Source organism: Orbicella franksi, chromosome 6 (genome assembly GCF_964199315.1).
Source record: "Orbicella franksi chromosome 6, jaOrbFran1.1, whole genome shotgun sequence".
Classification (NCBI taxonomy): domain Eukaryota; kingdom Metazoa; phylum Cnidaria; class Anthozoa; order Scleractinia; family Merulinidae; genus Orbicella; species Orbicella franksi.
This window is the reverse complement of record NC_138150.1, coordinates 11671656-11696045: the sequence shown is the minus strand read 5'-3', so window position 1 is coordinate 11696045 and position 24390 is coordinate 11671656. Positions and strand designations below refer to the sequence as shown.

Here is a 24390-nt window from a genome sequence, read left to right as displayed (position 1 = left end):
CCGCTTCGATTTGCTCCGGTTCCACACATTCCTGCAAGACGTCACAGGTATCTTGAATGTTGGCAACACGTTGTCAACGCTCCTAACATAAGCCAATCATATTTTTGCGTTGTGAGAGCAACGCATAATTCAAACTCTTGGGTAGTCCCTCCTTTCGCGCGCTCCTCGCCTCCAGGATTTCGCGCGGCCATTTTTTTCTCGCGGTTTTCTTTCGCGTCACGCACGACGAACTAAGCGAAAGAAGGACTACTCGAAGTCTAGCAAACAGCAGTATATAAATGCTAACCGCAAGCAAACGGCAGTAAATAAAAGCAAACTATATATGTGTCCCACCGATTTTGTCCTACCATGAATTATATCCCAGCAGCTTTTTCAACAAAGCTTCCAAGTGCTTGCGAGAGCCCCGAAAGCAAGGGACTACTTCCAAATTAACCTATTCTTGCCATTTTGAGCACTCACTGAGACATCTTGGTCCGCTCCTATGGTCGCGGCTGACCACTGAGGAAAGGAATGCCTCATCTCTTGACATAGAGAGTAGATGACAAATTGCTGAAGTGGGTTATTAACCTGACTTGATGAATCTATTGATTTATTCTAAAATTTATGAGAATCTTACTTCATAATTATGTATTTTAGCATGTTATTAGGAAATAGCTCATCTATTAATTTATTCTAAAATTTTAAAGAATTTTAATACTTAGGTCTATCCGAATAATTACGTATTTCACCTTTTTATATTAGGTACTAGCTTAGTGTAGGTGTCATATATTAGTACGGCTTTTTAGTCGAGCTAGAATAGTCTGACACGTGAATAAAGTTGGATTCATTGATTGATTTCTCTGGATCACTGATTCACATCGGACCCCATGGTTACTGACAAGAATTGTATTCTAACACGCTCGAAAGTCGTTTCTCGAAAAGTTATTGAATGGATTAAAGCGGAAAAGATCTCTTTGGAAAGCTGTTTCAAAGCGTCGGAAAGTTAGAATTTTTCTTCCCCTTTTCTTGTGAATTGCGTTCCGAAAATCCGAGAGCAAGGTTTTTGCATATTTGATTAACTAAAATCAAACCTTCAATGTTATTACGCCATTTAGTAAATTGGCCAATCAGGTGTCTTTCCTAAAATAGTCTCGAAGTATGACCACGTGCTAAAATTAGAGTGAAAAAGATTATCACTGGAAGAGGCTCAAGTATGGGGGATATTTTCTCTTAGATCATGATCTTTTTCCGAAAGTTAGTATCAGTAGAAGTAGAGAGCTACTGCGCAGATCAATTATTTGCTTCAGCCTCTGACTTCGGCAAATAATTTATCTGCTCGTCATTGACTAATCACGACATTTTGCTCAACTGCGTCCAATAGTTGTTAAATTAAATTCCTAAAGGAGACCAACATAAGATTGGCTAAGATTTTTCTAGAACCCCAAAGGATGCCATTCTAAAGCAGATACATGGATTAGAGCTGTAGCGTGACTCAAATATATACAAAAATGCTTTTGCCTTTGAAGTAGTTATAGGAGTTCATGCCAGATCTACCTAAAAATTAATAACAATAAAAAATGCTAAAAAAATGAGTTCTGCCCTAAACGTTTCAAATCAAGAGACCATAATCCTAAATTTATACGCGAACATCCCCACCCCTTTAACCTGAGAGTCCCCCCCAGGCCAAATTGCTGGCTTAGTTGGGCACCCCTGGGATTATTATTGGTAGACTGAACAAGAGTCAGTGTCAATCGAAACGATAGACAACACATGATCTTGATTGAGCGTTTTGGACCATGTTGTGCAAGAAAGGGCATGCAAGTTCTGGGGGTCAGCGGAGATCGTTATGAACACCATATCCATTCATAAAAGGATCCAGGAAATAAAGTTGAATTGTATCCTCTGTCTAGCTAATGATGATCTAAAGTGAAATACCGTTTTTAAATCACCTAGAGGAACGAAAATTGGCTCGAAAAATCGGGAAGTTCGAAAAATCAAGGAAAGATTTCTTCTAACATTTTATTCCAAGGGAGCAAGAATGGAGATATCACTGTGCGGCGCCCTAAAGCGTGTGGCAACACATCGGCCACTGATAACTTTGTACATCATGTAAAATGGCATAAAATGATAAATGAATCGGGGAAGTTGGGAAGAGTCTGATTTGTGATTGGCAATCTGAATTGGATGAATACCGCATAACATAAATCATCAATTATTTATAGTTCGCACGGTTTGAAAGTCAGTAGCTGGCTTTCTGTCTACATGACTGAGCTACAAACTGAGTTCTGAAATTTAAATTGAGCACAGTTAAAATCCACTATTTTCAATTGCACAGCATTTCGGGTCTTGCCGGAACAGAAATGCGGTCCGGAACTCTTCACTGCAGCGTAAAAGCCTTACTGGTCTCTGTTTGTTTTCTTCTTCAAAATGTGAATCAGGCGACTAGTTATTTTGAATCGCAATGCAACGAGGAACAGTTTTCTCGAAACTGCCCAGCAGTGCCATCATGCCCTGCAAAATGTGTGCGTGTTTCATGGCTTCCCAGAAGGCCGTATGTGTTCAAACATGGCAACTCTACTATTGAAGGATTTCTTGACGGTAAGGTAAATATTCATAGCGGCTCAAAATTCAGCCCTCCGTGATTCGTGCGGCTTTTATTTTGTAAAAAGATGCATGTGTCATCTAAAGGCTTAATTTAAGTTTCACACTTTTCCCGGTGAAGTGTTCCCCATCTACTGGTTTTAGTCTTGTCAGCCAAATAAGAGGCAAGATTAATTCTATCTTAGTAGACCCACCTTTTTTCACAAGCAGCCTGAAAGTAATTGAAGCTGTCTCACTGTTATGGTAACAGTTGGTTGTATTTGGTGCGAGCTAGAGAGGATGTTAATATTTGATAACAGCTGTAACCCATTCAGTTCAATTCACACACATCCCGTCAGTTTCATTTCACACTGTACCGTGATTGATTTGTTTATAGTGTTATGTCTATTTATGTTATTTGAAACAAAAAATAACAATCTCACCTGATGAAAGTTTAATGAAGTCATATTTAAATTTTTTTGTTCGTGGTATTCAGTTCAATTTTGCTAAATAGTTTTTTTGGGTGTGTGTGTTTCGTGCACTGAAGCACTCAAGGCGCAGCTATAAGCAATTTATTACTTCAGAGCACTGTAAGCAATTAAGAAATAAGCCACGCACCGGTTTGTGGCTAAAAAAGTTCCCTGCTAATTCGCTAAGCTAAAAAAATTCCAGTCAGCAAAGTGACCATAAAAACTAAGTTGAAAATAATAACTTCAAAATAATATCAATAGCTTTCTGTGTAAAAGTTCTCCGGTCTTGCCACCACATCATTCATTTCCATCTCGATCATTCATCATTCAATGATTCATCATTCATTTCAATTCAGTCTCAAAAAACAGTAAATTGCAAGCAGGATTTCACCTGCTGTTCGTCGCCGAAATATAACGCGGAACGTACCCGAAAACAGGAAAACTCACTGCTTAGTTTGCACGTCTAAAATTAATACGGAGTTGCCATTTTACATATTTACAGTAACAATTATTCCATGAGCGCGCGTTGGATATGAGATGAAAGGAGCCCATGGGCTCTTGGAGATGATAGATAGCCAACGAGGCGCGTAGCACCGATTTGGCTTTAATCATCTCACATCCAACAAACGCGCGTGGAATAACTGTTTAATTAAAAACGCCCCCAAATTATAGAAAACTGGAGGCGGCGTGGTTTCAAGTGGTGCAGAGCACTGGATTTGAAATCTGGAGGTCCCTGGTTCAAATCCTCCACCCTGCTGCTATCTGAATTTGAACTCGGTATTCCCGAGTTCAACTCCGCCACCGCGTTGTGCAAACAGCCAGCCTCTCACCAGTTGGGATTTTTAATAGTTTAAGTTCTACATATATTTGTTTAATTATTTACAGTGTCCGCAATTAGCACAAGAGTGCTCAATACAGTTGACACTTGAGTAAAGTTATTTATTTTTCTTATTTTTAAAAACGCCCTAAAAACTTACGCGTACGCTTAGTCCTACGTGTAGATAATTACTACATGACTGAAAAGGTTTAACAAAAATCTCATGATCACGGACTGGAAAAACACCAAAACAAGACCAGAGGGCAATTCTGAGATTAGAATTGATGTATCACGCTCGCATTTGAAGATCTCAAAAGAAAGGAAAGAAAAGGAAATTAATTAGAAGAAAAAGAAAGAAAAAGTAAGGGGTAATTTTATTCTTTTGATAAACTGAGTAAGCCACAAAAATCAACCAGAAAATCGTCATTAGTGGCGGAGAGGGATCATTCGGGGACAGTGCACAGTCCAATACTTAGGAAATATTGCACCGGCAATGGAACAACTGATCTGACTGGTCGATTTTAGCTATTGGCCCTCTAACCTAACTCAGTTGCTAACTCAAAGCTATAATCTTTACTGCTCTCCAAAAAGCACAGAGGAATAACGTCATAGATTTATTCAACTTGATCAGCGCCTACTCTTTCATTCCCAAGTAGTGCGTTGCTCTCTAATAAACCCCCTACGGCGAAACCTGGCTTATAACTTAGCGAGCAATGATATCAAACTCATGCACGCTCATAGCGTGAAAAAAGTTACATTTTCAGGAGTCGCTCTGTCCGCCAGCATCTCCTTTCCTATTGTCCGTCGCCAGGTCTCTCTCGGTCTCTTCTCCTTTGGCGACGGAAACCCGGCTCTCTACTCGAGATGCTGACTCCCAGCTGGGTTTGGCTATGCAACACCCGTCATTTGTTCAATTGCATTTTTCTGCTGTCAATGCTTTCAGTTGGTTTCTGGTGTAGATCTCTGTCACATTTAGTGTTTTTATGCGTGGGGACAGAATTTTTTGACTACCAGAAAGGTGTACGGGAAGGCTGTATTTGTTCGCCCATTTTATTCAATATGTCACTTAAAAAATGAAATCCCTTTTTACTAGACCGAGAAGACACAGATCCCATCACATAAGCTAACGGCTCAAATTGAAACTGTTTATTGTATATGGACGATTTAGTGTTAGCCTCTCACTCAGCTAAAGGCCTAGAAAAGGCACATTCCATTCTCGCAAAATATTGTAACGATTGGATGCTCTAGAAAACAAAAGTTGTGATCTTTCAAAAGAAATGTGGGAAATCATCCCTTGACAAATATTACTTTGAAATAAACGATGATAAAATCGATTTGTCATTAATTATACTTTCCTTGGAATTAATTTTAATCGATTTGTCATTAATTATACTTTCCTTGGAATTAATTTTTCTGCAAAAAGCAATTTTCGTGATTGTCACAATCACGATAAAACAAGAAGATTCATCTTTGCTACTCGTCGTTACTTAGATTTGTCAAAATTATCCCTCGATGTCACCGTAATATAAACTTTTTGATCATCTCTTTGTCTTCCTATTCTTCTCAGTGCACGGTTCAGAAGTCTGGAGTATATATGATAAAGGGGATGCTAAAACTTGGGAGAAAGATGATATTGAAAAAACATATATTTTTGCAAACAATTTCGAATTCTTGGGGTAAATATACAATGCCTAAACGTTGCAACCAGAAATGAGCTTGGTAGACTACCTATAAAATTGGCCTTTGAAACTTCCATAAAAAAATTCTGGATTCATCTTCAAAGTTTGCCACAAAATAATATCGTCAAACCACGTCTCTCTAAGGAGATGGCTGATAAAAACCAGACAGGTATGATGCAAAAAATTGTTCAACTTCGCATCACGTACAATTCGAGTTCTATCACTTCAAATGAAAATAACGAAAAACGCTTTACTTCCCACATTAAAGAAAACATTAGAAAAGCGTGAACAGCCCCTCAGTTAAAATTAATTGACGCAAACAGAAAATTTAATTTTTACGCTTCTTTTAGGAGAGATACCAAAAATCTATTTCCATCGATGTGTTTAACAATCCTCATCACAGAATCGCTATTAACAAATTTCGATTAAGGAATCATAAATCAGGTATTGAAACAGGTAGACACACAATACCGACTGAAGACTCCTAGAAATTTGAGACTATGCTTTTTTCTGTCATTCAAATGAGGTTGAAAATGAAATACACTTTCTTTTCTCATGCCAGTTATATGATAGGTTACGTTTAACATTCTTTAATGAAATAACAAACCAACATAGTCTTCTTATGAGTTATAGATCTTGATGCAAAAAAAATTAATGGCATTGATTCTACTGTATGTCGATCAACTCAGTTGCTTTTATTTTCCAAGCAATGCCCCTTAGACAAGAAATTTCGTTTGTAGAATAAGTTCTGTTTTTATTTTATTTTATTTTATTTTATTTAGTAAGCTATTATGTTTCTTTAGTTTAACCATGTGTTGTTATGGTGATACCCTTATAAATGGTTGCCACGCAGGCTAGCGCTTGTGAAAGTATATGATTGAATTGTAGTTTAAATATGCAGTTTGATTGTTTGAACAACCATTTGGAAATGAAGTGCCGTAGTTTTCGCGCTATGTCGCTCGTTTTTTCCTCACTTTTAGTCTTCACATTATCGACAGCGCCACTTACCCAGGCACTACACTGCATTGCGGTATTTGCTCTCTTTTTTCCGGTTTCGTTGTTGCATTCAAGTCTCTCGTCCCCTTTCCATTATTTGCGTGACAGACTAGAGCGTAAATTATGCTGCGTCTCTGTTTACTGTCGTCTCGGCTCAACGCATTTTTTTGATGTATTCAACCGAATCTCGCCGTTCTTTTTTGTATTTGCTCATTCAATCAGTATAAATTACATGTAACAGGCATTCCCTACTGTGTTTTCAGAGCGCATAAAACTATTGCTAAGATTTCGCATCCCAAGGGATTGAGAAAAGTAACGCAGACTTGTTCTCCCCTACCAAGCAGCAAGCTAAACCACAGAAACATCGCTGTCGCCAGGTCCGAGTGAAATATCACCTCAACCCACTGACGAATCGTCTTCATCAAACGAAAAATGTACAGATTTGCTACATTTACTTGTTATGTTTTCTTGGCTTTACTGTTTTATAACCTGGAAAAAATCGAAGCCAAATGTCCATCATCGTCAGCGAGCAGAACATGTCGGCAAGGACCAGCAATCTGTCCGGCTTGCATCGATGTTTCATGGCTCATTCGACCTCCCTTTTCTTTTCAAGGAGAAAACGTTACTGAAGGAATATTGCCAGGTAATCTAACACATTTTCTGAACGGCGACCATGTATTCTTTAGTGTAAAGCGATGTGCGGCCAAACTGGGGTAACCTGGATTGCAAAATGACGGGGGAGGGAGCTGCAGGAGAGATAACTCAAGAAACAAAATGGCATTTTGGATTAAACGGGTATTATACCAGATTATCTTTGTTTACAATCTATCTGTTGGCTACTCCAACCTATTTCTACTTCTCCAACCTTGTAGATGTTTCTAAATTTTGACATGCATTCCGAGGTTTTATTGTATCTTAGCAGTCCGGCTTCTCGTTAACCTACTTAACCCCACAACACGCATGAGTACTAAGCTCAGAAATAAATATACAATTTTGAGTTTTAGATAAACAAAGTAAACGGCGCCCCAGCGTGTATGTGAGACCCTTCTATTGTTCCACTGACTTGACCTTATAAATAGTTCTCATCAACAAATGAGTGTACTAAGTAGTCCACGATTTTGGGATAGTGTCACGCTTCGGCTCATGTGCAAATTATAGCGCGAGGATATCGTACACAGTAAAACCCTCATATAAGAACCTGTCTTTGTCCTCGTTAGACACAGAAGGTTCTGATAATATTGGTATTTATTGGGAGATAAGGCTATTTCTAGGTTCTTATTTTCTTTACAAAAATGTTTTTGTGGCTAAAAGAATATTGGTACTGCTATTGTTTACCTAAAATATGCACAGTCATGTCTTAATGACTGCAGTCTAAACAAATACAAATCCTATTCTATATTTTTTTGATTTACGAATTCTAACGTTTTTTTTTTTTTAAAAAATGACCAGAAAACAAGACCTCAATTCAAATCTTAGGCTAAAACAGGTTCTTAAAGGAGTCTAAATGGAAGTGGATTTAGACACAGGCGGCCCATACAAGCGGCGTGTCTGTTTGTATGTTCGAAATATAAAGAAATTTTTAGCTTTTATTAACCGAGCAGGAGGTCTGTATGGGAGAATCTTGACCGAGGTCGGGAGTACAGACCGAACGCAGTGAGGTCTGTACACACGACCATATAATAAATAGGAATATTAAAGAGTCTTAATATCGTAAACTGATATCGAGTAATGTCCATGTTGAAGCTCAAAATAAAGGTAAATCTACCTCAGTTGTTTACGATATTAAGACTTTTTAGATAACGACAAACGGCTAGGGGTCACGTGACCAGAACCAGACGTTCGGGAGAGTTTTGGTAACTACTTGATGTAGGCACTCACGTAATGGTCTGGGCGTTTACACTTATACATAGGGGTCCTTAGCTGCATCTAAACATTCTTAGAGACCGTTAGTCACCTTAGGCGTACGTAAACATACTTCGACATCCTTAGCCGTACTTAGACATCCTTAGCCGTACTTAGCCATCCTTAGCCGTACTTAGCCATCCTTAGGCGTACGTAGACATACTTAGACATCCTTAGCCGCACTTAGACATCCTTATGCCGTAGTTAGCTTACACCAAGTACTTACCCCCGTTTTGAACGTCAAGAAGTAGGTTTTCACGTAAGCCATTTACCTCAACCTTTATTGCCTTGAATTTTATTTCATACCACGTAAAGTAACTCTTTTTCTACAACTTTGGGTATAGTTTTTAGGAAAATAAACAGTTACCTAGCCTTTTGTTGTCGTTTGTAGAAAGGCACTGATCCTAACTGGAAATCCAATATGGCGGCGGCTTAAGTTGAATGTGTGTTTTATGATGCTTTATTTCCTAGGAAAGCTGTACATTCTAGAAAACGTACCATTTTTTGTCACTTTTTTTGGCGTTATTTTGATAATTTCCAATGTATTGACAGGATGATTTATATCCGCTACAGTTTACTCCAGTCTAAATTGACTAACGTCCGAACGGCAAACTTCTAACCTCAAACCGCAGTCAGAAGTTTGCAGTAAACGTGGATCTAAAGGTCTCTAATTTGACTGTTTTTTTCGGCGCTGCTACTGTTAAAGTATCAGCACCGAAAAAAAGAAAACACCCAGTTTTCATCTGTTTCAACCGTTGAATCTTAAATTATCTAAGAATGACTTATGTTCAAATTTCAAGGAATTTGTCAACAGATTTACAAAGAAAATGCGGTCAAATTTAGTAATGAGCATCGAATTCATCATGCAGTCGCCTAAAGGGTTTACTCGTCCTCACGCACTAGTTATTAACTGTCATCCGATTGGTTTATTTATTGACAGTAAAACTGAGTAGAGCATGGGAATAAGAACATAAAAATAGAATCCTAAGGAGAAATCCACTTCTTTCGCCATTTCTTGAGACTGATCGCGAGATCGATAAAGGAATATCCTAAATATCATGAATATCATGAGCTAATGAACAATAGCATCCAATGGTATAACAGAAAAGAAAATCAAGGTAAGTACCTTGGTCATCTCTTGGTTAAACGTTACAGCTTGCGCATGCGCACGCCGAGTCTTCGATCATCTCTTTGTAAAAGAGGGTGAGACTCCACCCAGAATTGGTCAACATTTTAACTGGCAGCTGTTAAATGACGCGTTTTTTAACTGATACCTGAGATCTAAGGTCTGCAGAATAGCTGAGAAATGAGATGAAATATTAACAGATAGCTGAGACATTGGTGAAAATGGACCTGATAATTGAGACGCCAGCACCGTCATCAAGACTCTCTAAATACGGTGAGCACCAAGATGAACTGGGTCGCAAATGTCTCATGTTTATCCACTTGTCTGTTCTCTTACAGCTTTGTTAAGACTCATGTTGAGCAACTGTTGTGGTAACTACAGCTTAAACTGTTGGGAAGTTATATACGAACCGCCAGAGACTGATCCCGAACAGCTTCTCCGCAAGGCACGTGACTCGCACGTGATTTTCCCAGTGATAGTCGACAAGCAGGAGGCAACAAATGAGAAGCTTAACATGATCAGCCTCGTACCCCCTGCCAGTATAGCGTTTGTTGTTCCTAAAGGAAAGCGGGAGAGTTACCCAAAGAAGCTCTTGATGTCTGTATTTGAAGCTTGGCCAGTGTTGATTCTGACTATCCTGCTTTCAATTTTGGCGGGCGTTTTTCTGTGGCTTTTGGTGAGTGGCATTGCACGATTCTTCTAATTCTCTCTTATTTATTGTGTGCTGGAGTACTAACCTTTAAAAACATTTAGGAATGAAGATTAAGGGGGATTTTTAAGGCGCAAATATTATAACATAGGATGGCATTTCTTCCAAAATGTATCCCACTAAGATTTTCTATTGCTGCACTTCACAGGTCATAATTACTGAGTTTGTCAATAACTGTGGAAGTAAAAACCAACAGGAGGCTATCACCATGTTAGTTTAGGGGAGCTTACTTTTTCTGATAAGTTCACTGTTGTATCGCAGGTGCTTTGGTCAGAAAAGTGTTAAAAATGGAAGTTAGGAGAGTCAAGTTTGTGGTTAATACACTTTTGACTTATTCTGTTTCAGGATACTTGGTTCAACGAAAAAGAATTCCCTCGCGATTTTTTCAGAGGCTCCTGGGAAGGATTTTGGTGGGCGTTTGTCTCCATGACAACAGTGGGGTAATACGTTCTAGCTCCTATAACGATAATAGTCCCGGGTAGTTTTACATTTCAAGGTAGTTCGCGCGAGGCTTGGTAGTTTTAAGGAAAAATTACTATATTAGAACACCCAATTGTTATCATCGGATGCTGAGTTGCCGGCGTGCATGAGGTTTTGCGACTTTGCCAAAATCGCCGAAAGCTTGTTACAGGGAGCTGTCAGCAATTCACATAATATCTTCAGTATCTTTAGCCTGCTGTTCTAATCTGACTGCATTTCGTTCTACTCTGACTGCGTTTCGTGGGTCACTAAAGATGCTAAGTCATAAATTCAGCACAATCCCTATAGCAGTTTCCCCTTAGTTTAGTAACTAGTAGTAGTACAAAATCACAAATGAAGTCGCTGATACAGAGATACACTCTCCTACATTTCTTTCAAACTATCGTTGCTTTGCTTGCTTGACAACTGATCACAGCTCGGTCAAGCACTTTTTTATTGGAGAATAGTAACAAGTTTTTTTTAAGGTGATTTCTTAGTATTGCATTGCGCATCCCTACTGCGCACGATTTTCGCGTTATTAGCGCGCGCACATGAGCGCGTGCACACACACAACGTAAGAGATTTCCATCAAGTTAAGCTCGACAGCGAAATAAATGCTTGTTTTCTCTTAAACAAGCACCGTAAGGTACCTTTTTTATTGCATTAAATTAGTCTATAATTCATTGCCTTTCCAATGAATGAGTAAGAAAAAATTTTAACGTCAGGTAACAAAATCACTGCCAAAAATGTTTACTTACCCTTTCACTCGTGACCTGAACCTTACCACCCCTAGAAGACGCACGCTAGAAAGACTTTTTGTCAACTCTGGTCCAAGATGTAGGTATTTGCCAAGAAACACATATCAAATTGTTCCTTTAAGACGATGCAATGTATCTATTGAGACTTTTTAATATTAACTCCATGTGTTTAGCCGAAGCGTAAGCGGCATTCAGAAAAAGAAAAACGCACTTAATGGGTACCATTGCACAGATTTTTGATGCACCTTTGACAAGTTATGACTCTTAAACGAACACCGTGCCATATGTTCTTTATCGCACATTTCGAATACCTGCATTATTAGGAACCACCACAAAACAATTGAAAAAAATCTAACGTCAAGTGTTATTTCTAAGGAATCATCTTAATGGTCTATACCACCTTTGTTGAAAGCGTATGCACTAAAAGCTTTAATTTTTATTTCCTGTTTAAAACATGCAGATATGGTGACCGTGCACCCATATCAGTCCTTGGACGAACCTTTGCAGTGGTCTGGATTTTAGTTGGAATCTGCATTTGTTCAATATTCACCGCTACGTTAACAACATCACTGACAACAATAAGCTTGGACACCAAAAAAAGCCTTCCAGGATCAAAGGTAGTTATTTAATCCACATACATGAATGGTTTAATCAAACCATTACTATTAACAAAATTTAACGTCCGTTTTCACAGGGGTAGGGTGACGAAAAATGGAATATCCCAAGCTGACCTTACATTTCTTTTCTGATGATAGCCAGAATAGAAACCAGAATAAAAGAATAGTTTATATCTGTTATATTCTAGTTATTGAAACCTACTACATCAGACGAATTTGGCCGAGCTATGGTTGGCGAGAAGTGGATAATCTAAAATACCCTTGGCGAGACCACACGAGCCTGTTATGCCGATGAATCGCACCAAGACATGAATTACTCGTATATACGAAATTACACGAATTACTAGTATGCACGAATTATTCGGTATTACTCGTATCCAAATTCCAGTTCTCATCGACAGCCAACTTGACGTCCTCTTACGTTTGACGTTTTCCAAAAAAAGACAAAGAAAGTTTAAAGAAAAAGAATCTTTAACGTGGAAATTAATTCCGTTAGAAAATTAAGCCATGAAGGTACAAGAGCACTTTTAAGAATGATCTCACAGGAACATTTGGCACAGTTTCCGGTCCAATACTTAGAAAAATTTGGACTGGCAATAGAGCAACCTGATTGGCCGATTTTAGCTAACTATTGACCCTCTCATAAAACTTAGCTATAGTTGTGGAATAAGGTATTTCAATTTACCATAATGGGGAGATAAATCTGGTATAACAGATCACTGACTTGATATCGAAGGATATCAGGATAGCAGACACGGCCTCTGATTGGCTAATTCAGTGCGCATCTGCGTACGATAATAATTGTCTATTTCTGTGTGCCTTTTTCAGGTGGGCGTTCTAAAACGCTCGATAGAATTGGCAATAGGAATGCAACAACAAGCTGATGTGACACGTAAGTGATGAAAGAAAAGTTTTAAAACATGTTTTACTCAGGCTGAACAGTTTACTTGCATAAATACCACACGTACAAAGGTAAATACAATTTGCTGCAACACTCAATATTTCACAAGTCTGCATGCACTATGCGACATGTTAAGACGAAAGAATTTCGAAATACAGACTAACCTCTATTAACCGGCCGTGCCTTATAAAGTCGCCAGTTATAAGTCCCGAAATTGTTGTAAAATACTGTAAATAAAACCCCTATTGACCAGCCACCTCTATTACTGTGAGCGGCCGCGGTCACCGTTTGGTCATCTCGTTTAGAGTTTTTCTATTGTCTTTACCCCTATTAAGCGGCCAACCAAAATTTAATACGAAATCTTGACGAGCTCCTATTAAGCGGCTACCTCCGATTCCCCTGTAACAAGAGAAACTTAAGTCCGTGTCTAGTATAGCTTTAATGTATATTATGCTTAGTTTTGTTTTCATTATTGTACTATTCATTTTGTTTGGCTTTGATTCCCAGTAATTTTAAATCGTTCATAAGTTAAAGCCTTTCCTTTTCAGTCTACAATTCCGTTGAGGAAATGAGACAAGCCTTGGGTAAAGGAGACATTGAAGGTAACGTGCTGGACTGCTAGTTGTAATTACCGCACCCAGTTCTCCAATAAGCCAATCAGATGCCGAGCCTAAATGTACTCGTAACCTGTGATATCAAGTCAATAACCTAATACGACCGGACTTTTGGCCCACTCTGGGTACGGTGCATGAAATACCTAATTTAGTTCTCTTTGGCCGTGTGTGTTAGGCACGTTTAGTCTTGCTATGCCGGGTACCGAAACCGAAGGTGTACAGTTAGGTATAAGAACAGCTTTATACAGAGTAGCATCAATGGTTGTGGTCGCAGACGACTGTTTATGTCATATGCAAGCCGCTTTTGTTTACCTGATATAGATGATTATTTTAAATAACACGACTTCATTGGTGTGTACAATCTTGTTAATTTACTGAGGGAGATGATTAAGGCGGATTGATTAAATACTTCGTTCTAACTAGTTCTGCTGCACTACTTCAGGTGTTCTCTTGGACAATTACCAAATAAGTCACTATACGGACAGCTTGTTTCCAAACAGTGAGTTCAAAACAGACCAAATCCTTAAAGAGGATACGCTTTCCTATGGCGCTGTAGTGAACGATAGTCATCTAGAAAAGTGCTTTAGAAATTTGATTGCCGAAGACAAGTACCTGCTCTATGACTTCACAAGAAAGGAACTTACTAAAACACTAAAGGTGAATATATGTTTATCTGTTTAAGTCAGTCAGACAGTCCGTCCGTCCGTCGGTCAGTTTGTTCATCATTCCGTCCGTCAGTCAGTTCGTCAGTCTGTCAATCAGTCAGTCAGTCCGTCCGTCCGTCCGTCCGTCCGTCAGTCCATAATTGTTTAACTGTAATTCTGTTGTACTGGGAAATTAAACCGGCTTTCAGTTGAAATGTTCAAGCAAAAAGCTATTCTCTATTTTCCAATTGCCCATAATTCACTCTGTTCGCCCCCCCAAATTTTGCATAAACTATTGTTGTGGAATTCTCTTGGGAGGTCTACATATTCCCAAGAGCATTTCCGTCACAACAATAGTTTTGGGGGGCAAACAGAGTGAATTATGGGCAATTGGAAAATAGAGAATTCCGGAAGTCACGACAATCAAAACAGATGATTTTGTCAGCATAGAGTAAATCTCGTGTCAATTAGTTTTGAAGATAGCGATGTAACTGTCTTGTTTGCTGTTTGCAGGGAGGAGGAGATGAGGCGGTACAGAACTCTCAGAGTATCTTTGATCCAACTGGTGATCTGTTTTTTCCTTCACTGTACACCTGCCTGGCGTTAGTGGCCGTCATTTTCTTAGTTGGCTTATTGGCCGAGCTGTTTTACTTCAGACCGGGCCGATGTACGTGGAAGGAAGGCAAGTCATTTCATTTATTTTCTTATTATTATTATACCCTGGTCCAGCAGATGTCTTTTTCTTCCTGCTACTGAAGCGAAAAAGCGGTCACTGCAGGGTTCTCCTTATCAGGCGGTAACCGGTAAAATTTACCGCTTGTAAGAGCCCTTATTGCCGCCTGTAAATGCTCAGAATTCTAAAAAAAAAATACGCATTTAAGGTGAGCTAATCTGGTAAGAAAGTAATAGATGAAAAATGATACAGTGCACTGCTATAGATCTACGTGTGCTTTATTTAGTTAACACTGACTGGTACCTTTCGAATTTCTAAGAAAGAGTGATTTTTCGCGGGTTTTCTGCTAAACGTCATGACATTAGTCATGATGCTCGCTCATGTCATTGTCCGCTTTCACGACAATAACATTGTCGTGAAAGCGAGCAGTGAATCGATGAGGAAACCTCAGAAAAAGACCGCGTATTAACTTTATTCACATCCGTGACGTGCCTTAGTACATGATCCCTTTTCACAAGGGAACGTTAGACTTTAACAGCATTTCTGGTCGCTAGGCGATTTTCGATCTTTTACCGCAAATTCAACTACGAAACCTGCGAAACTCCAATTATATACCTCGACGTAACTGCTCAGCAGGGGCGTAGCCAGAATTTTTCAAAGGGGGGTCACACTGTTTCAAAGTGAGGGTACTCACCAGATTGTCATGGCGTTTTCGACACCTGTTGTAGGTTGTTTACTTTAAGACGTACAAAAGGGGGGGTCACGGGCTCCCCAGGACCCCCCTGGCTACGCCCTTGCTCAGTAGGGGCAATAAGAACAAAGGAATCGACGAAAAGTTGCGAGAAACTGTATAGAGGTTTTAGTTGACATCACAAAACTTAGTCTAAAATCCACGAGTTAGTTAAATTTAAATATAGTTGCTAAATCTTTGTAAACTGAAACAGATAGCTTTATTGTATGCAGCTAGAAACAGTACAGGACGGCAGCATTTTGCCCATTCAATCATTTAAACTTAATTAAGATAAAACTTATTGGAGAATTGCCTTTTAGAATAGATCACCGAACCGTTATCGGGACTATCCACGCCAAGTAAATATGCAACTTTTGAATCAAATTTTTGTATTGCAGGAAAAAAGCTTACAGAGGACATACCTATGACAGAACCTGAGGAGAAGACACCACTTGATCAACTGGAAAAGGAAATGATAAGTGAAGTGCAAGCTTTGTTTAACAAGTACCGTGAAAAGCTGGAACAATATAAGGATGCTGAAAATAATGAAAACGCCCTCAGTATGCATTCTACAGTGTGAACTGTTCACAGTAAAAGGACTCATGGCTAACCTCTCCTGCAATATTTAAATCAAAACAATTAACTAAGCTTGCAACTTAACTTCTCGTGACAAACGTAAACTGTCATACATAGTTATTCATGAGATAAGTTCTGTTACTGAAACTGTTTCAATGTATCAGAGGAACTTAGTTTAGTTGACCGACGATAATTGAAAGTAATTCTTTGTTAGTGTAGTCGTGTTTGCATGAGGCGATGTAGATGATGTAACGTAACACTTTGCTGGGTTCAGTTATTAAAACTTAGAACTCAAAGCATTGTTGAGCAGTCTTGTAATAGCAGAATTCTTATCTCACCTCTTTATTTTTTTCACGGAATTTTTCCGTGGAATTCCCACGCAACCCTTATGATTTTATTTTACAACTATAAGCGACGCGCTGTTTTCGCGACTTGCAGGGTTCCGTAAAACCTTTTCGATAGTTTTGTTTATATCGAAAAAGCGAGAAATGGGCAAGAAATGAACATAAATGATAAAAATTTTAAATTAAGCTGACGATCGACAGAATAATTGACTTGTATTGATGGACGCTGAGTGATTAGCTATCATCTGACGAGAAAATCAGTGTACCGTGAGGTAACGCTCCACATACAGTTTGTTCCAATGTCAGGTTTCATAAGTTTAATAAAAGCGGCTTCTTGTTTAAATTGGCTTACGCACACACATTGGAAAGCTAAGGAAAATTTGAGAGTAATTAATACAAACCCTCCTTTCAGTAAATCTGAGTCGAAAATAGCCTGTGATTAGTCGCCATTCAAGAAACGATTATAAATTTACAACAATACTACACACAGCAATTTAATGAAAAATTTATTATCTAACCAATTTTGCACCTTCAAATAAAAGCACAGAATTACAAGCGTGTGCATTGACGGTCTCCGTCCAGTTACCGACTAACTCAACAAAACAACAAACCAGGCAAATACGCGAGTTTTTTTTGTTTGACTTTTAAATTTAATGGGCGAAGTTTGTTTCTGTTAATAAATATAACGTACAACAGTAGGCAAACTGTCTCCAATTTAAATGGTTTTCCAGCTTAATCCAATCTCTGAGGCACTGACATAACTGGTAAACTTTCCGAAATTTTCTACGACAAACACACAACTGAGATACAAAACCAAGTCTTGCAAATTGACAGGCAACGTTTTAAAGCTTAGTATCTAGTTCCATTTATATTTGTCTGCTTGGATATACACGCAGTTCTCAAAAATCTACAAAACTACATGTAGAGTAGCTTGTCCTCTTTTTATTCTTTAACACAAGCATTTAACTTACCATAACAATGACTGGGACATTACACATTAGAGTAACAAACAGCATTCACCCATAGCTTGGTGATATATTGACTTTTGATGGATCAAACTCTGTGCCAGCAAAAGGTGATCCCTTGGCATTCCATGCTTGCTTCAGAAGCTCATGAGTTTTCTGAGTCAAGAGAAGATAATCACAGTCAACAAAGAGCAGAATTGCCCACTAACCTAAGTATGTAATTTAGTTGACCACTTGACTGCAAACTGACAGCTACAAGTGCAGGCCTATTTCAACGGGGAGAAGTTGTCCCTGGGACGTGAAGGATAACCTTCTTCCCCAATAGTTATCCTTTTCTAAAAGGTGATCCTTGCTGGCCAAGGAAAAAATTAGCTCTACTGGATTTGCACGTCTGTGGATGCAAGTCAAACATAGTCTTCTAAAGAAACAGTGCATTACTCTAAAACACTTTGAACACTTACCATTTCCTGACTGGTTGGTTTTCCTTGCAGCTTTTGATGGTGGTCGTACATTACATGCTGAAAATCACTCTGTGTTTGTTCATCAAAATCACTGATGTCTCGAGTTGTATCAACCTTGGTCTTGTCTATTTCTGCATCTCCTTCAAGAACAGCTGTCCAAAACCTTTCCTCTGTTTTGTCCAAATTAACAATGATATGCTTACCACCTTCAAGTAACCACATGGAATCTTCACATTTTACTGACCACTGAAGTTTTCCATCAATAAGAACATTGTCCCCTGAGAGTAACAAAGTAAAAAAAATATTGCTTCAGGAAAAGGTGAAAATATATCGTTATGCACCATTATAGAGATCTGTTTTCAATGTTAACAACACAGTCACTCCTATGCTGGAATACAGATGACCTCTTCTCCAAGACAAGGACTTTTCAAGGACAGTTCAGTAATATTCAAGTATCAGTCACACTCAGAATCAGAAATGATAGTTTGACAGTAGGGGGGAGCAGGGGGGGGGGGATAAAAGGCAAGATTGCTTACACTGGCAAGAACTTGACTTAAAACTCTACATTTTTATAGGCAATCTTCTGGAAGTGACACTTTTTGGAAATAAGACTGGATAGCATCACCTGTTTAGTAGTACATAGACAGAAAAAAATTTCCATTGTTTATAATTTATTCATTTATATCAGCAGGCATTTGAGATGCGAACGACAATAACCTAGCCTTGACACTAAAGTACTGTACCTGACTCAGAAGAGGCACCTCTTTTTAACCAAACTTTCAAATGGGAACTCTTAATTTCCACACCAACATCACGACCCTTTATTACTGAACTTGGCACTGGAATTTTTACTTCAATATCTTTTATGGTTTGTGACCAAGAATATCTATCAAGAACAGCTCCATTGTAACAATCAGCTGACTTGCCAGGAATAAGCCCTTTGCTCTCACTGGTTTTGATATCTTCCTTTGGTTGAGAGGAACTAAAGTACAAAATATTGTGCTTAATTCTTGAGTATTCTTTTAACTGACAAAGAATACACTTGAGATGCAATTGGCATGAAAGGAGAATAATCATAAAAGAAGATCATCATAAAATGTCTTGTTGTTGGATCATACATGCACTGTAGTTAGTTAATTTAGGACATATCTTACAATGTCAGCTCAAACAATATGACACTACACTGTAGATGCAGCCAACCGTCATCCCAAATGTTTTAAAATAACCAAGTTCAGTGAATGTGTCAAATGCATAATTAAGCAATCAATAAATGCTATAATCTTGGGGTATACATGTAGTGATGATTTCTCTCATTGCGCACCTGGCAAGAGAAGGACTTGATGCTGAGCTTGTACTTGCACTGCAAGTGGCTTCCACCTGGTCAGTACAGGCTGATGTTTCTACTTCAAGTGAAGTGACCACTGGAGGTACACCTGATGGGTCTACAGGCATGACAACTGATGGACCAGCCTGCAAGTGATGTAGTATTGATTTATCTTTGCTGCTTCATGCATGTGTAAGAGTACTATCTGAACTACATGCTAATAATTAGGCTCCTGCATGTCATCAGTTAGGTTCATGGCAAATTTAGGTTCCAAATACACTGAAAAAAATCATCAGGTCTTTTAAAATAATGCAATTCTTTCAATAAAATTTGAAGTAGATAGCATCCCTAGTGCAGCACCCTACAGAGAGCAAAAAAAGAGGTGCATAAAAACTTCCTCTATAACCTTGGGCATTTTTGAAATCAAACTGAATTGACACTGTAGCCGACAATTCACAATTCAGAAGTTCTGGTGGCTGTTAAGCCTTACTGAAGGCACCAAGATAGTCATATAGCTGATGCTCTCTGCTAGATCCTTTTGATATTCTAGACTCCACTGACACAAGATGCCAAACACCTCATACCCCACCTCTACCTAATTAGCAACTGATTTTACACAGTGTTGAAGACCACTGATAGAGGCACATGTATCACATTGGAATCCTGGTATCTGTGGATATTTCCCTTGCAGTCATTAATTAAAACAAGAAGTGTTAAAAAATAAATGATTCCATTTATTGGAATATTTAAACCGACATATGAATATACAAATGTTTGACAGAAAAAAGAGGTGACATGTGGACAGATGCACATGTATGGTTTGAAAGAATAAACTTCATGTGGTGCTCTTCTTTTGCTAAATACATTTCCAGTGAAGGATTTGATAAAACTGAAATCAGTGGCTGAGCCAACATACTGAAAAGTTCTATCAACTGAAGATAACATATTTTAGCTCTCTATCAACAAATGTTGCCTTCACAGAAGGCAACATTGCCATTTGAATTGTATTAATAGTGGATAAAACACCAACATATCAACCAAGGCTGGCCAGGGTCAACCGAAGATCTATGATCAGAACCTCATTTAGGACCCACAGTCTGAACTTTATGACAGGTAGACTACAGATTTTGGGACAAAATTCACAGCTGATCTGCAATCTGCTGTATTTTTGAAATCCACAAATTCATTTAATTTGATGCAAAAGTCGCAAATCATCATTTATCCGTTCTCCAAGTGGAGAATTGGGCCGTAAGCTCTCTGCCTCCAGGCTGTTCTGTCCTCCGCAGCCGATGCTGCTGCTGCCCATGTTCTTAAACCTTCCTTTTCCAGCTCCCTTTCTACAGTCCTTCTCCAAGTCTCACGCGGTCGACCCCGTTTTCGTTTGCCTTCAGGTACCCATGTGAGAGCAATTCGTGGATGTGAGTGGTGATAAAATTCACAGCTGATCTGCAATCTGCTGTATTTTTGAAATCCACAAATTCATTCAATTTGATGCAAAAGTCGCAAATATACATGCCAAATCCATCCATAAAAAAAAACCTTTCACCCCTTGCTTCACTGGTATGTACAGCCATGCATATGTAACAACTCACATTATCACTGGTAGTTTCATTGGTTGAAGTACAAACTGAAGGCATCTCATCTCTGGCTTTCGAACGGCTTTTTTCTGAATTTTTTTCCTGTCCTTGATTGTGTGCTTTTGGTGTACTACCTGTAACCATTTGTTGGTAGGCTTTAAAGATCTAAGCAACAAACAGAAAATATACACTCAAAGTTAGTAATGACTTTCTAAGAGGCTGTCTTTGAAAATTTGAAAGGTTGGTTTCAAAGGAAATGGTAAAATGTCATTGTTTCATTTATTTTTGGCGTTAGCTAAGTGGGTGGGGGTAAAATGCATTCTTGCTAAAGTTACAAATTAGAGTGTGAAAACTTTATCCTGAGTTCTTTACTGACTACATGAATAACCTGACAAATTATTCAAACATGTAAAACAATCGAGCACATGTTTCTCTGTGGGATGTCTATGTCCGAATGGCCCTGGGGAAGTAGCATGTAGTGTGGACAGGAAGAGGAGGGGAGAGGAGCACATTGAATGAATCACTTTAAGAATGTTGAAGATTTGCCTTTTAAAGTTCTTAAAGGAGCAGTGAACATATGCTTTATTGTACTCTGTCCACAGATATTTTTTTTCTTCATGAGTTATTTGTCTTTGAGCATGAGAGCGATGTGAGCATGTGAGAGCAAGTGTGGAGCATGCGAGCAGCCGCAAAGTGGCAAAAAATTGAATGTCTGAGAACTTCCTTGGGAAAAAAGAACGCTTTTTAGTCCTCTCCCCTAAGTAATCACCTTGTCACTATCTCCTTAAATTAAATCTAAAAGGTTTGAAATACCAAACAACAACCATACAGTGTCATGTGTGTGTTGGAGTATGTTGTCACACAATTATTGTTCAAAGCAAAAAAGAGCAAAACAAAGGGGAAATTGGAACCATCTGACTTCTGCAGGCTATGAAGCTTTTTTTTTATCAGTCTGGGAAAAACATTATATTTTGGAAACTTTATTTGCAGGAAAGAAACAATGAACTTGCAGGGAAACAGACTTTTAGCCAGGCGGGTGTCCAGGTGTCCTGTGGACAGCCATTTTCTCTGGCAAATTATTTTATTTTTCATATGTTCCCTTATAACTTGTTCACAGGGTAATCAACAGTGTAACATAAATTTTACGGTCATGCAAATTTGGCAGCATGCACTCCTATATAAAGTGCCGACAACCACTTCAAATACCATGCCAGGTGCATGACATATTAATCATGCACCTTTTACCCAATGGAAATTTTCTGTTCGTGGAGAAACAGGGAATTCAGTTTCTCGAAAGAAGTTCACAGACCCCTTATTTTGTCTTTCTACTGGGCCACCCCCTTGCATTCAAGATGTTTCAAATCCTCCACAGTTAATACTATCCATCTCAGACGTCTGTGGGCAAGCGCTTTATTTTGGCCTGCTTCACGGACCATTGGTTTAGTCTGCAGTTCAAATATTCTGGTCATGTGACAATATTTTTGTGGCTCTGCGGTTTGCAAAACACTGATCACGTGATGCCACTTTGGTTGTTCCCGCGAGCGGAAGCTAAAGAGAAAACTGCGAGTTGAAGAGGCTATTTGATTTTCACTACTTTTTAAGTACCTACTATGTGTAGTTTATTGTTTGCAGAAATGAAAAGAGACTGAAAGGTAAAACCTTATGCACGCTTGTTTACGTTGTTGTTATACACTCTTTTTCTTATAAGAACCTTTTTTTATAGAAACGTTCAGGCTGAGATAAACCAAAATTTTTACTAACATACTAAGAACATGCCCAGGCTGAGAGTCAGTTAAGAACGTCTTTATATTGCTTATTTAGTTTTTTGTGAGTAGTATAAATATATAAAGGTAAAAAAAGTCTTGCTCACGGCATCAGAGCAAGCTGATGTACAGTAACAATCAACTTGATACCACATCACAACAAACAGTGCACTTTGATAGGTTTCCTGGTCATGTCTGCATTGATTTATTGAATTACAATACCAAACAACTTTAAGAACATGTTAAGAACGTTTTCAGGTTCAAATCGCAAAGAACTATTAACAACGTTCAGCCTCAGCCCCAAAATCAGACATTCTTGTAAACAAAAAATAAAAAAAATAAAACAAAAATAACTAGTGTAATGTATAATTTCAGTTCAGACTGTCTGGCACCAGCTGTCTGCGAGTTTTTAAAGTTCAGATTCCTTAGTTGTTGTTTGTTTGCTTTTTTTAATGGACTTTATTCAACTAGAATTATAATTCAGAGACATATAATAAAGGGTTGGCATTTTCTTTGAAGCGCTTGTTGCATATGCGTTGACATAATGTGCGGTAGGATAACTCTGATTGCAAATGGTAAGGTAAACAGCGGCAATGATAAGTTTAAATTGGATTGTTGATATCCTCATTGTTTCTACGGAACTGAATCATTTTTCCTATGGGGCTTCCCATTTACTGTAAAGAAAATGATGACATCAAGGGAATATTTGTAACCTGAACTTTTAATTTTGTTTACATGTAAACCTTAAGTTTTCGTGGTGTTGGTGAAACACATCGTCCCTTTACCGGCTCGTTCACAATCGTCCTTTCAGTTCTAACATGTACTGCCTGGCAGTAGCATGCACTCTAACTGATAGTCTATACAAGTCCTCAGACTTGTCCACTGGCTGTAAACACCTGCAAGCATCAATAAGATCTTCGTTGCAGGTCAAGTTAACAAATGTGTCTTTGTCACCTCTGTATTGAATGCAGACATCTCTTGGAGTTTTTCCTTCCGAAAATGCCCCTATGGTTTATAAGGCCCAGTTCAGATGCCGAACTTTTCATGAGCCGAACTTAATTCAAATTTGGACCAACCCAAATTATCAAAAGTACACCTGTTGATTCAGACGTCGAACTAAATTCGCCAAACTTTATTTAGTTAAACCAAATCACATCGAAATATCAGTGATTTTCAGGGAAAGTGAAAACTGCTTGTAAAATACATTATAATAATTTATGCATTAGGTTTGGCTGATGAAAAGTTCGACGTCTGAATCAAAGCCATTCCAAAGCCAAAATCCCCACCTGAGTTAGGCAGGAAGAATGGCTGGGTTGTTCCAAATTCAAATAGCTGTTCTTAATTGATTCAAACGCTGAACTTTTTATGTGCCTAATTCAATGTATTTAGTTCCGCTCATGGAAAGTTTGGCGTCTGAACTGTGCCTAACACCTCACAGGCGAATTCCTGATAAGTAATTAGTTCAAACCTTTCTTTTTTCATTCAGTGTATTTTGCACCTTTTGAGGTTGTCTTCATAAAAGATCTTAAATTGCGCAGAGGAAATCTTTCCTTCCTCTGGACTTTGACAAAGGTGGGAAAAAGATGACACAGGCAGTCCACTTTTCGCAGCCACGGGAACAACCAAAATGGCATCATGTGATCAGTGTTTTGCAAACCACAGCACTGCAAAAAAAGTTATCACGTGACCAGAATTTTTGAACCACAGACTAAAATCAACAGTCCAT

The 24390-nt window shown here is 38.6% G+C and overlaps 2 protein-coding genes across 2 annotated transcripts in view; one reads left to right on the top strand and one right to left on the bottom strand.

The window, feature by feature from the left end:
- Positions 1-640: 640 nt before the first annotated feature.
- On the top strand, positions 641-16438 carry LOC145490852 (uncharacterized). The gene is made up of 9 exons (XM_081469955.1): positions 641-2577; positions 9888-10225; positions 10604-10698; positions 11936-12092; positions 12921-12984; positions 13542-13595; positions 14050-14264; positions 14765-14933; positions 16053-16438. Exons 1-9 carry the CDS (start codon positions 2340-2342, stop codon positions 16232-16234), a joined length of 1512 nt encoding a protein of 503 aa, XP_081326081.1. The 5' UTR covers positions 641-2339; the 3' UTR covers positions 16235-16438.
- Positions 16439-16577: 139 nt separating this feature from the next.
- Positions 16578-24390, bottom strand: part of LOC145490851 (nudC domain-containing protein 3-like) — a 9693-nt gene continuing 1880 nt past the window's right edge. Inside the window, exons 2-6 of the mRNA XM_081469954.1 lie at positions 20917-21066; positions 19322-19470; positions 18744-18982; positions 18001-18278; positions 16578-17695 (exon numbers count right to left, since the gene is read on the bottom strand). Coding sequence (XP_081326080.1) covers positions 17591-17695; positions 18001-18278; positions 18744-18982; positions 19322-19470; positions 20917-21066 — 921 coding nt within the window. The 3' untranslated portion in view covers positions 16578-17590. The remainder of the gene's footprint in view (positions 17696-18000; positions 18279-18743; positions 18983-19321; positions 19471-20916; positions 21067-24390) is intronic.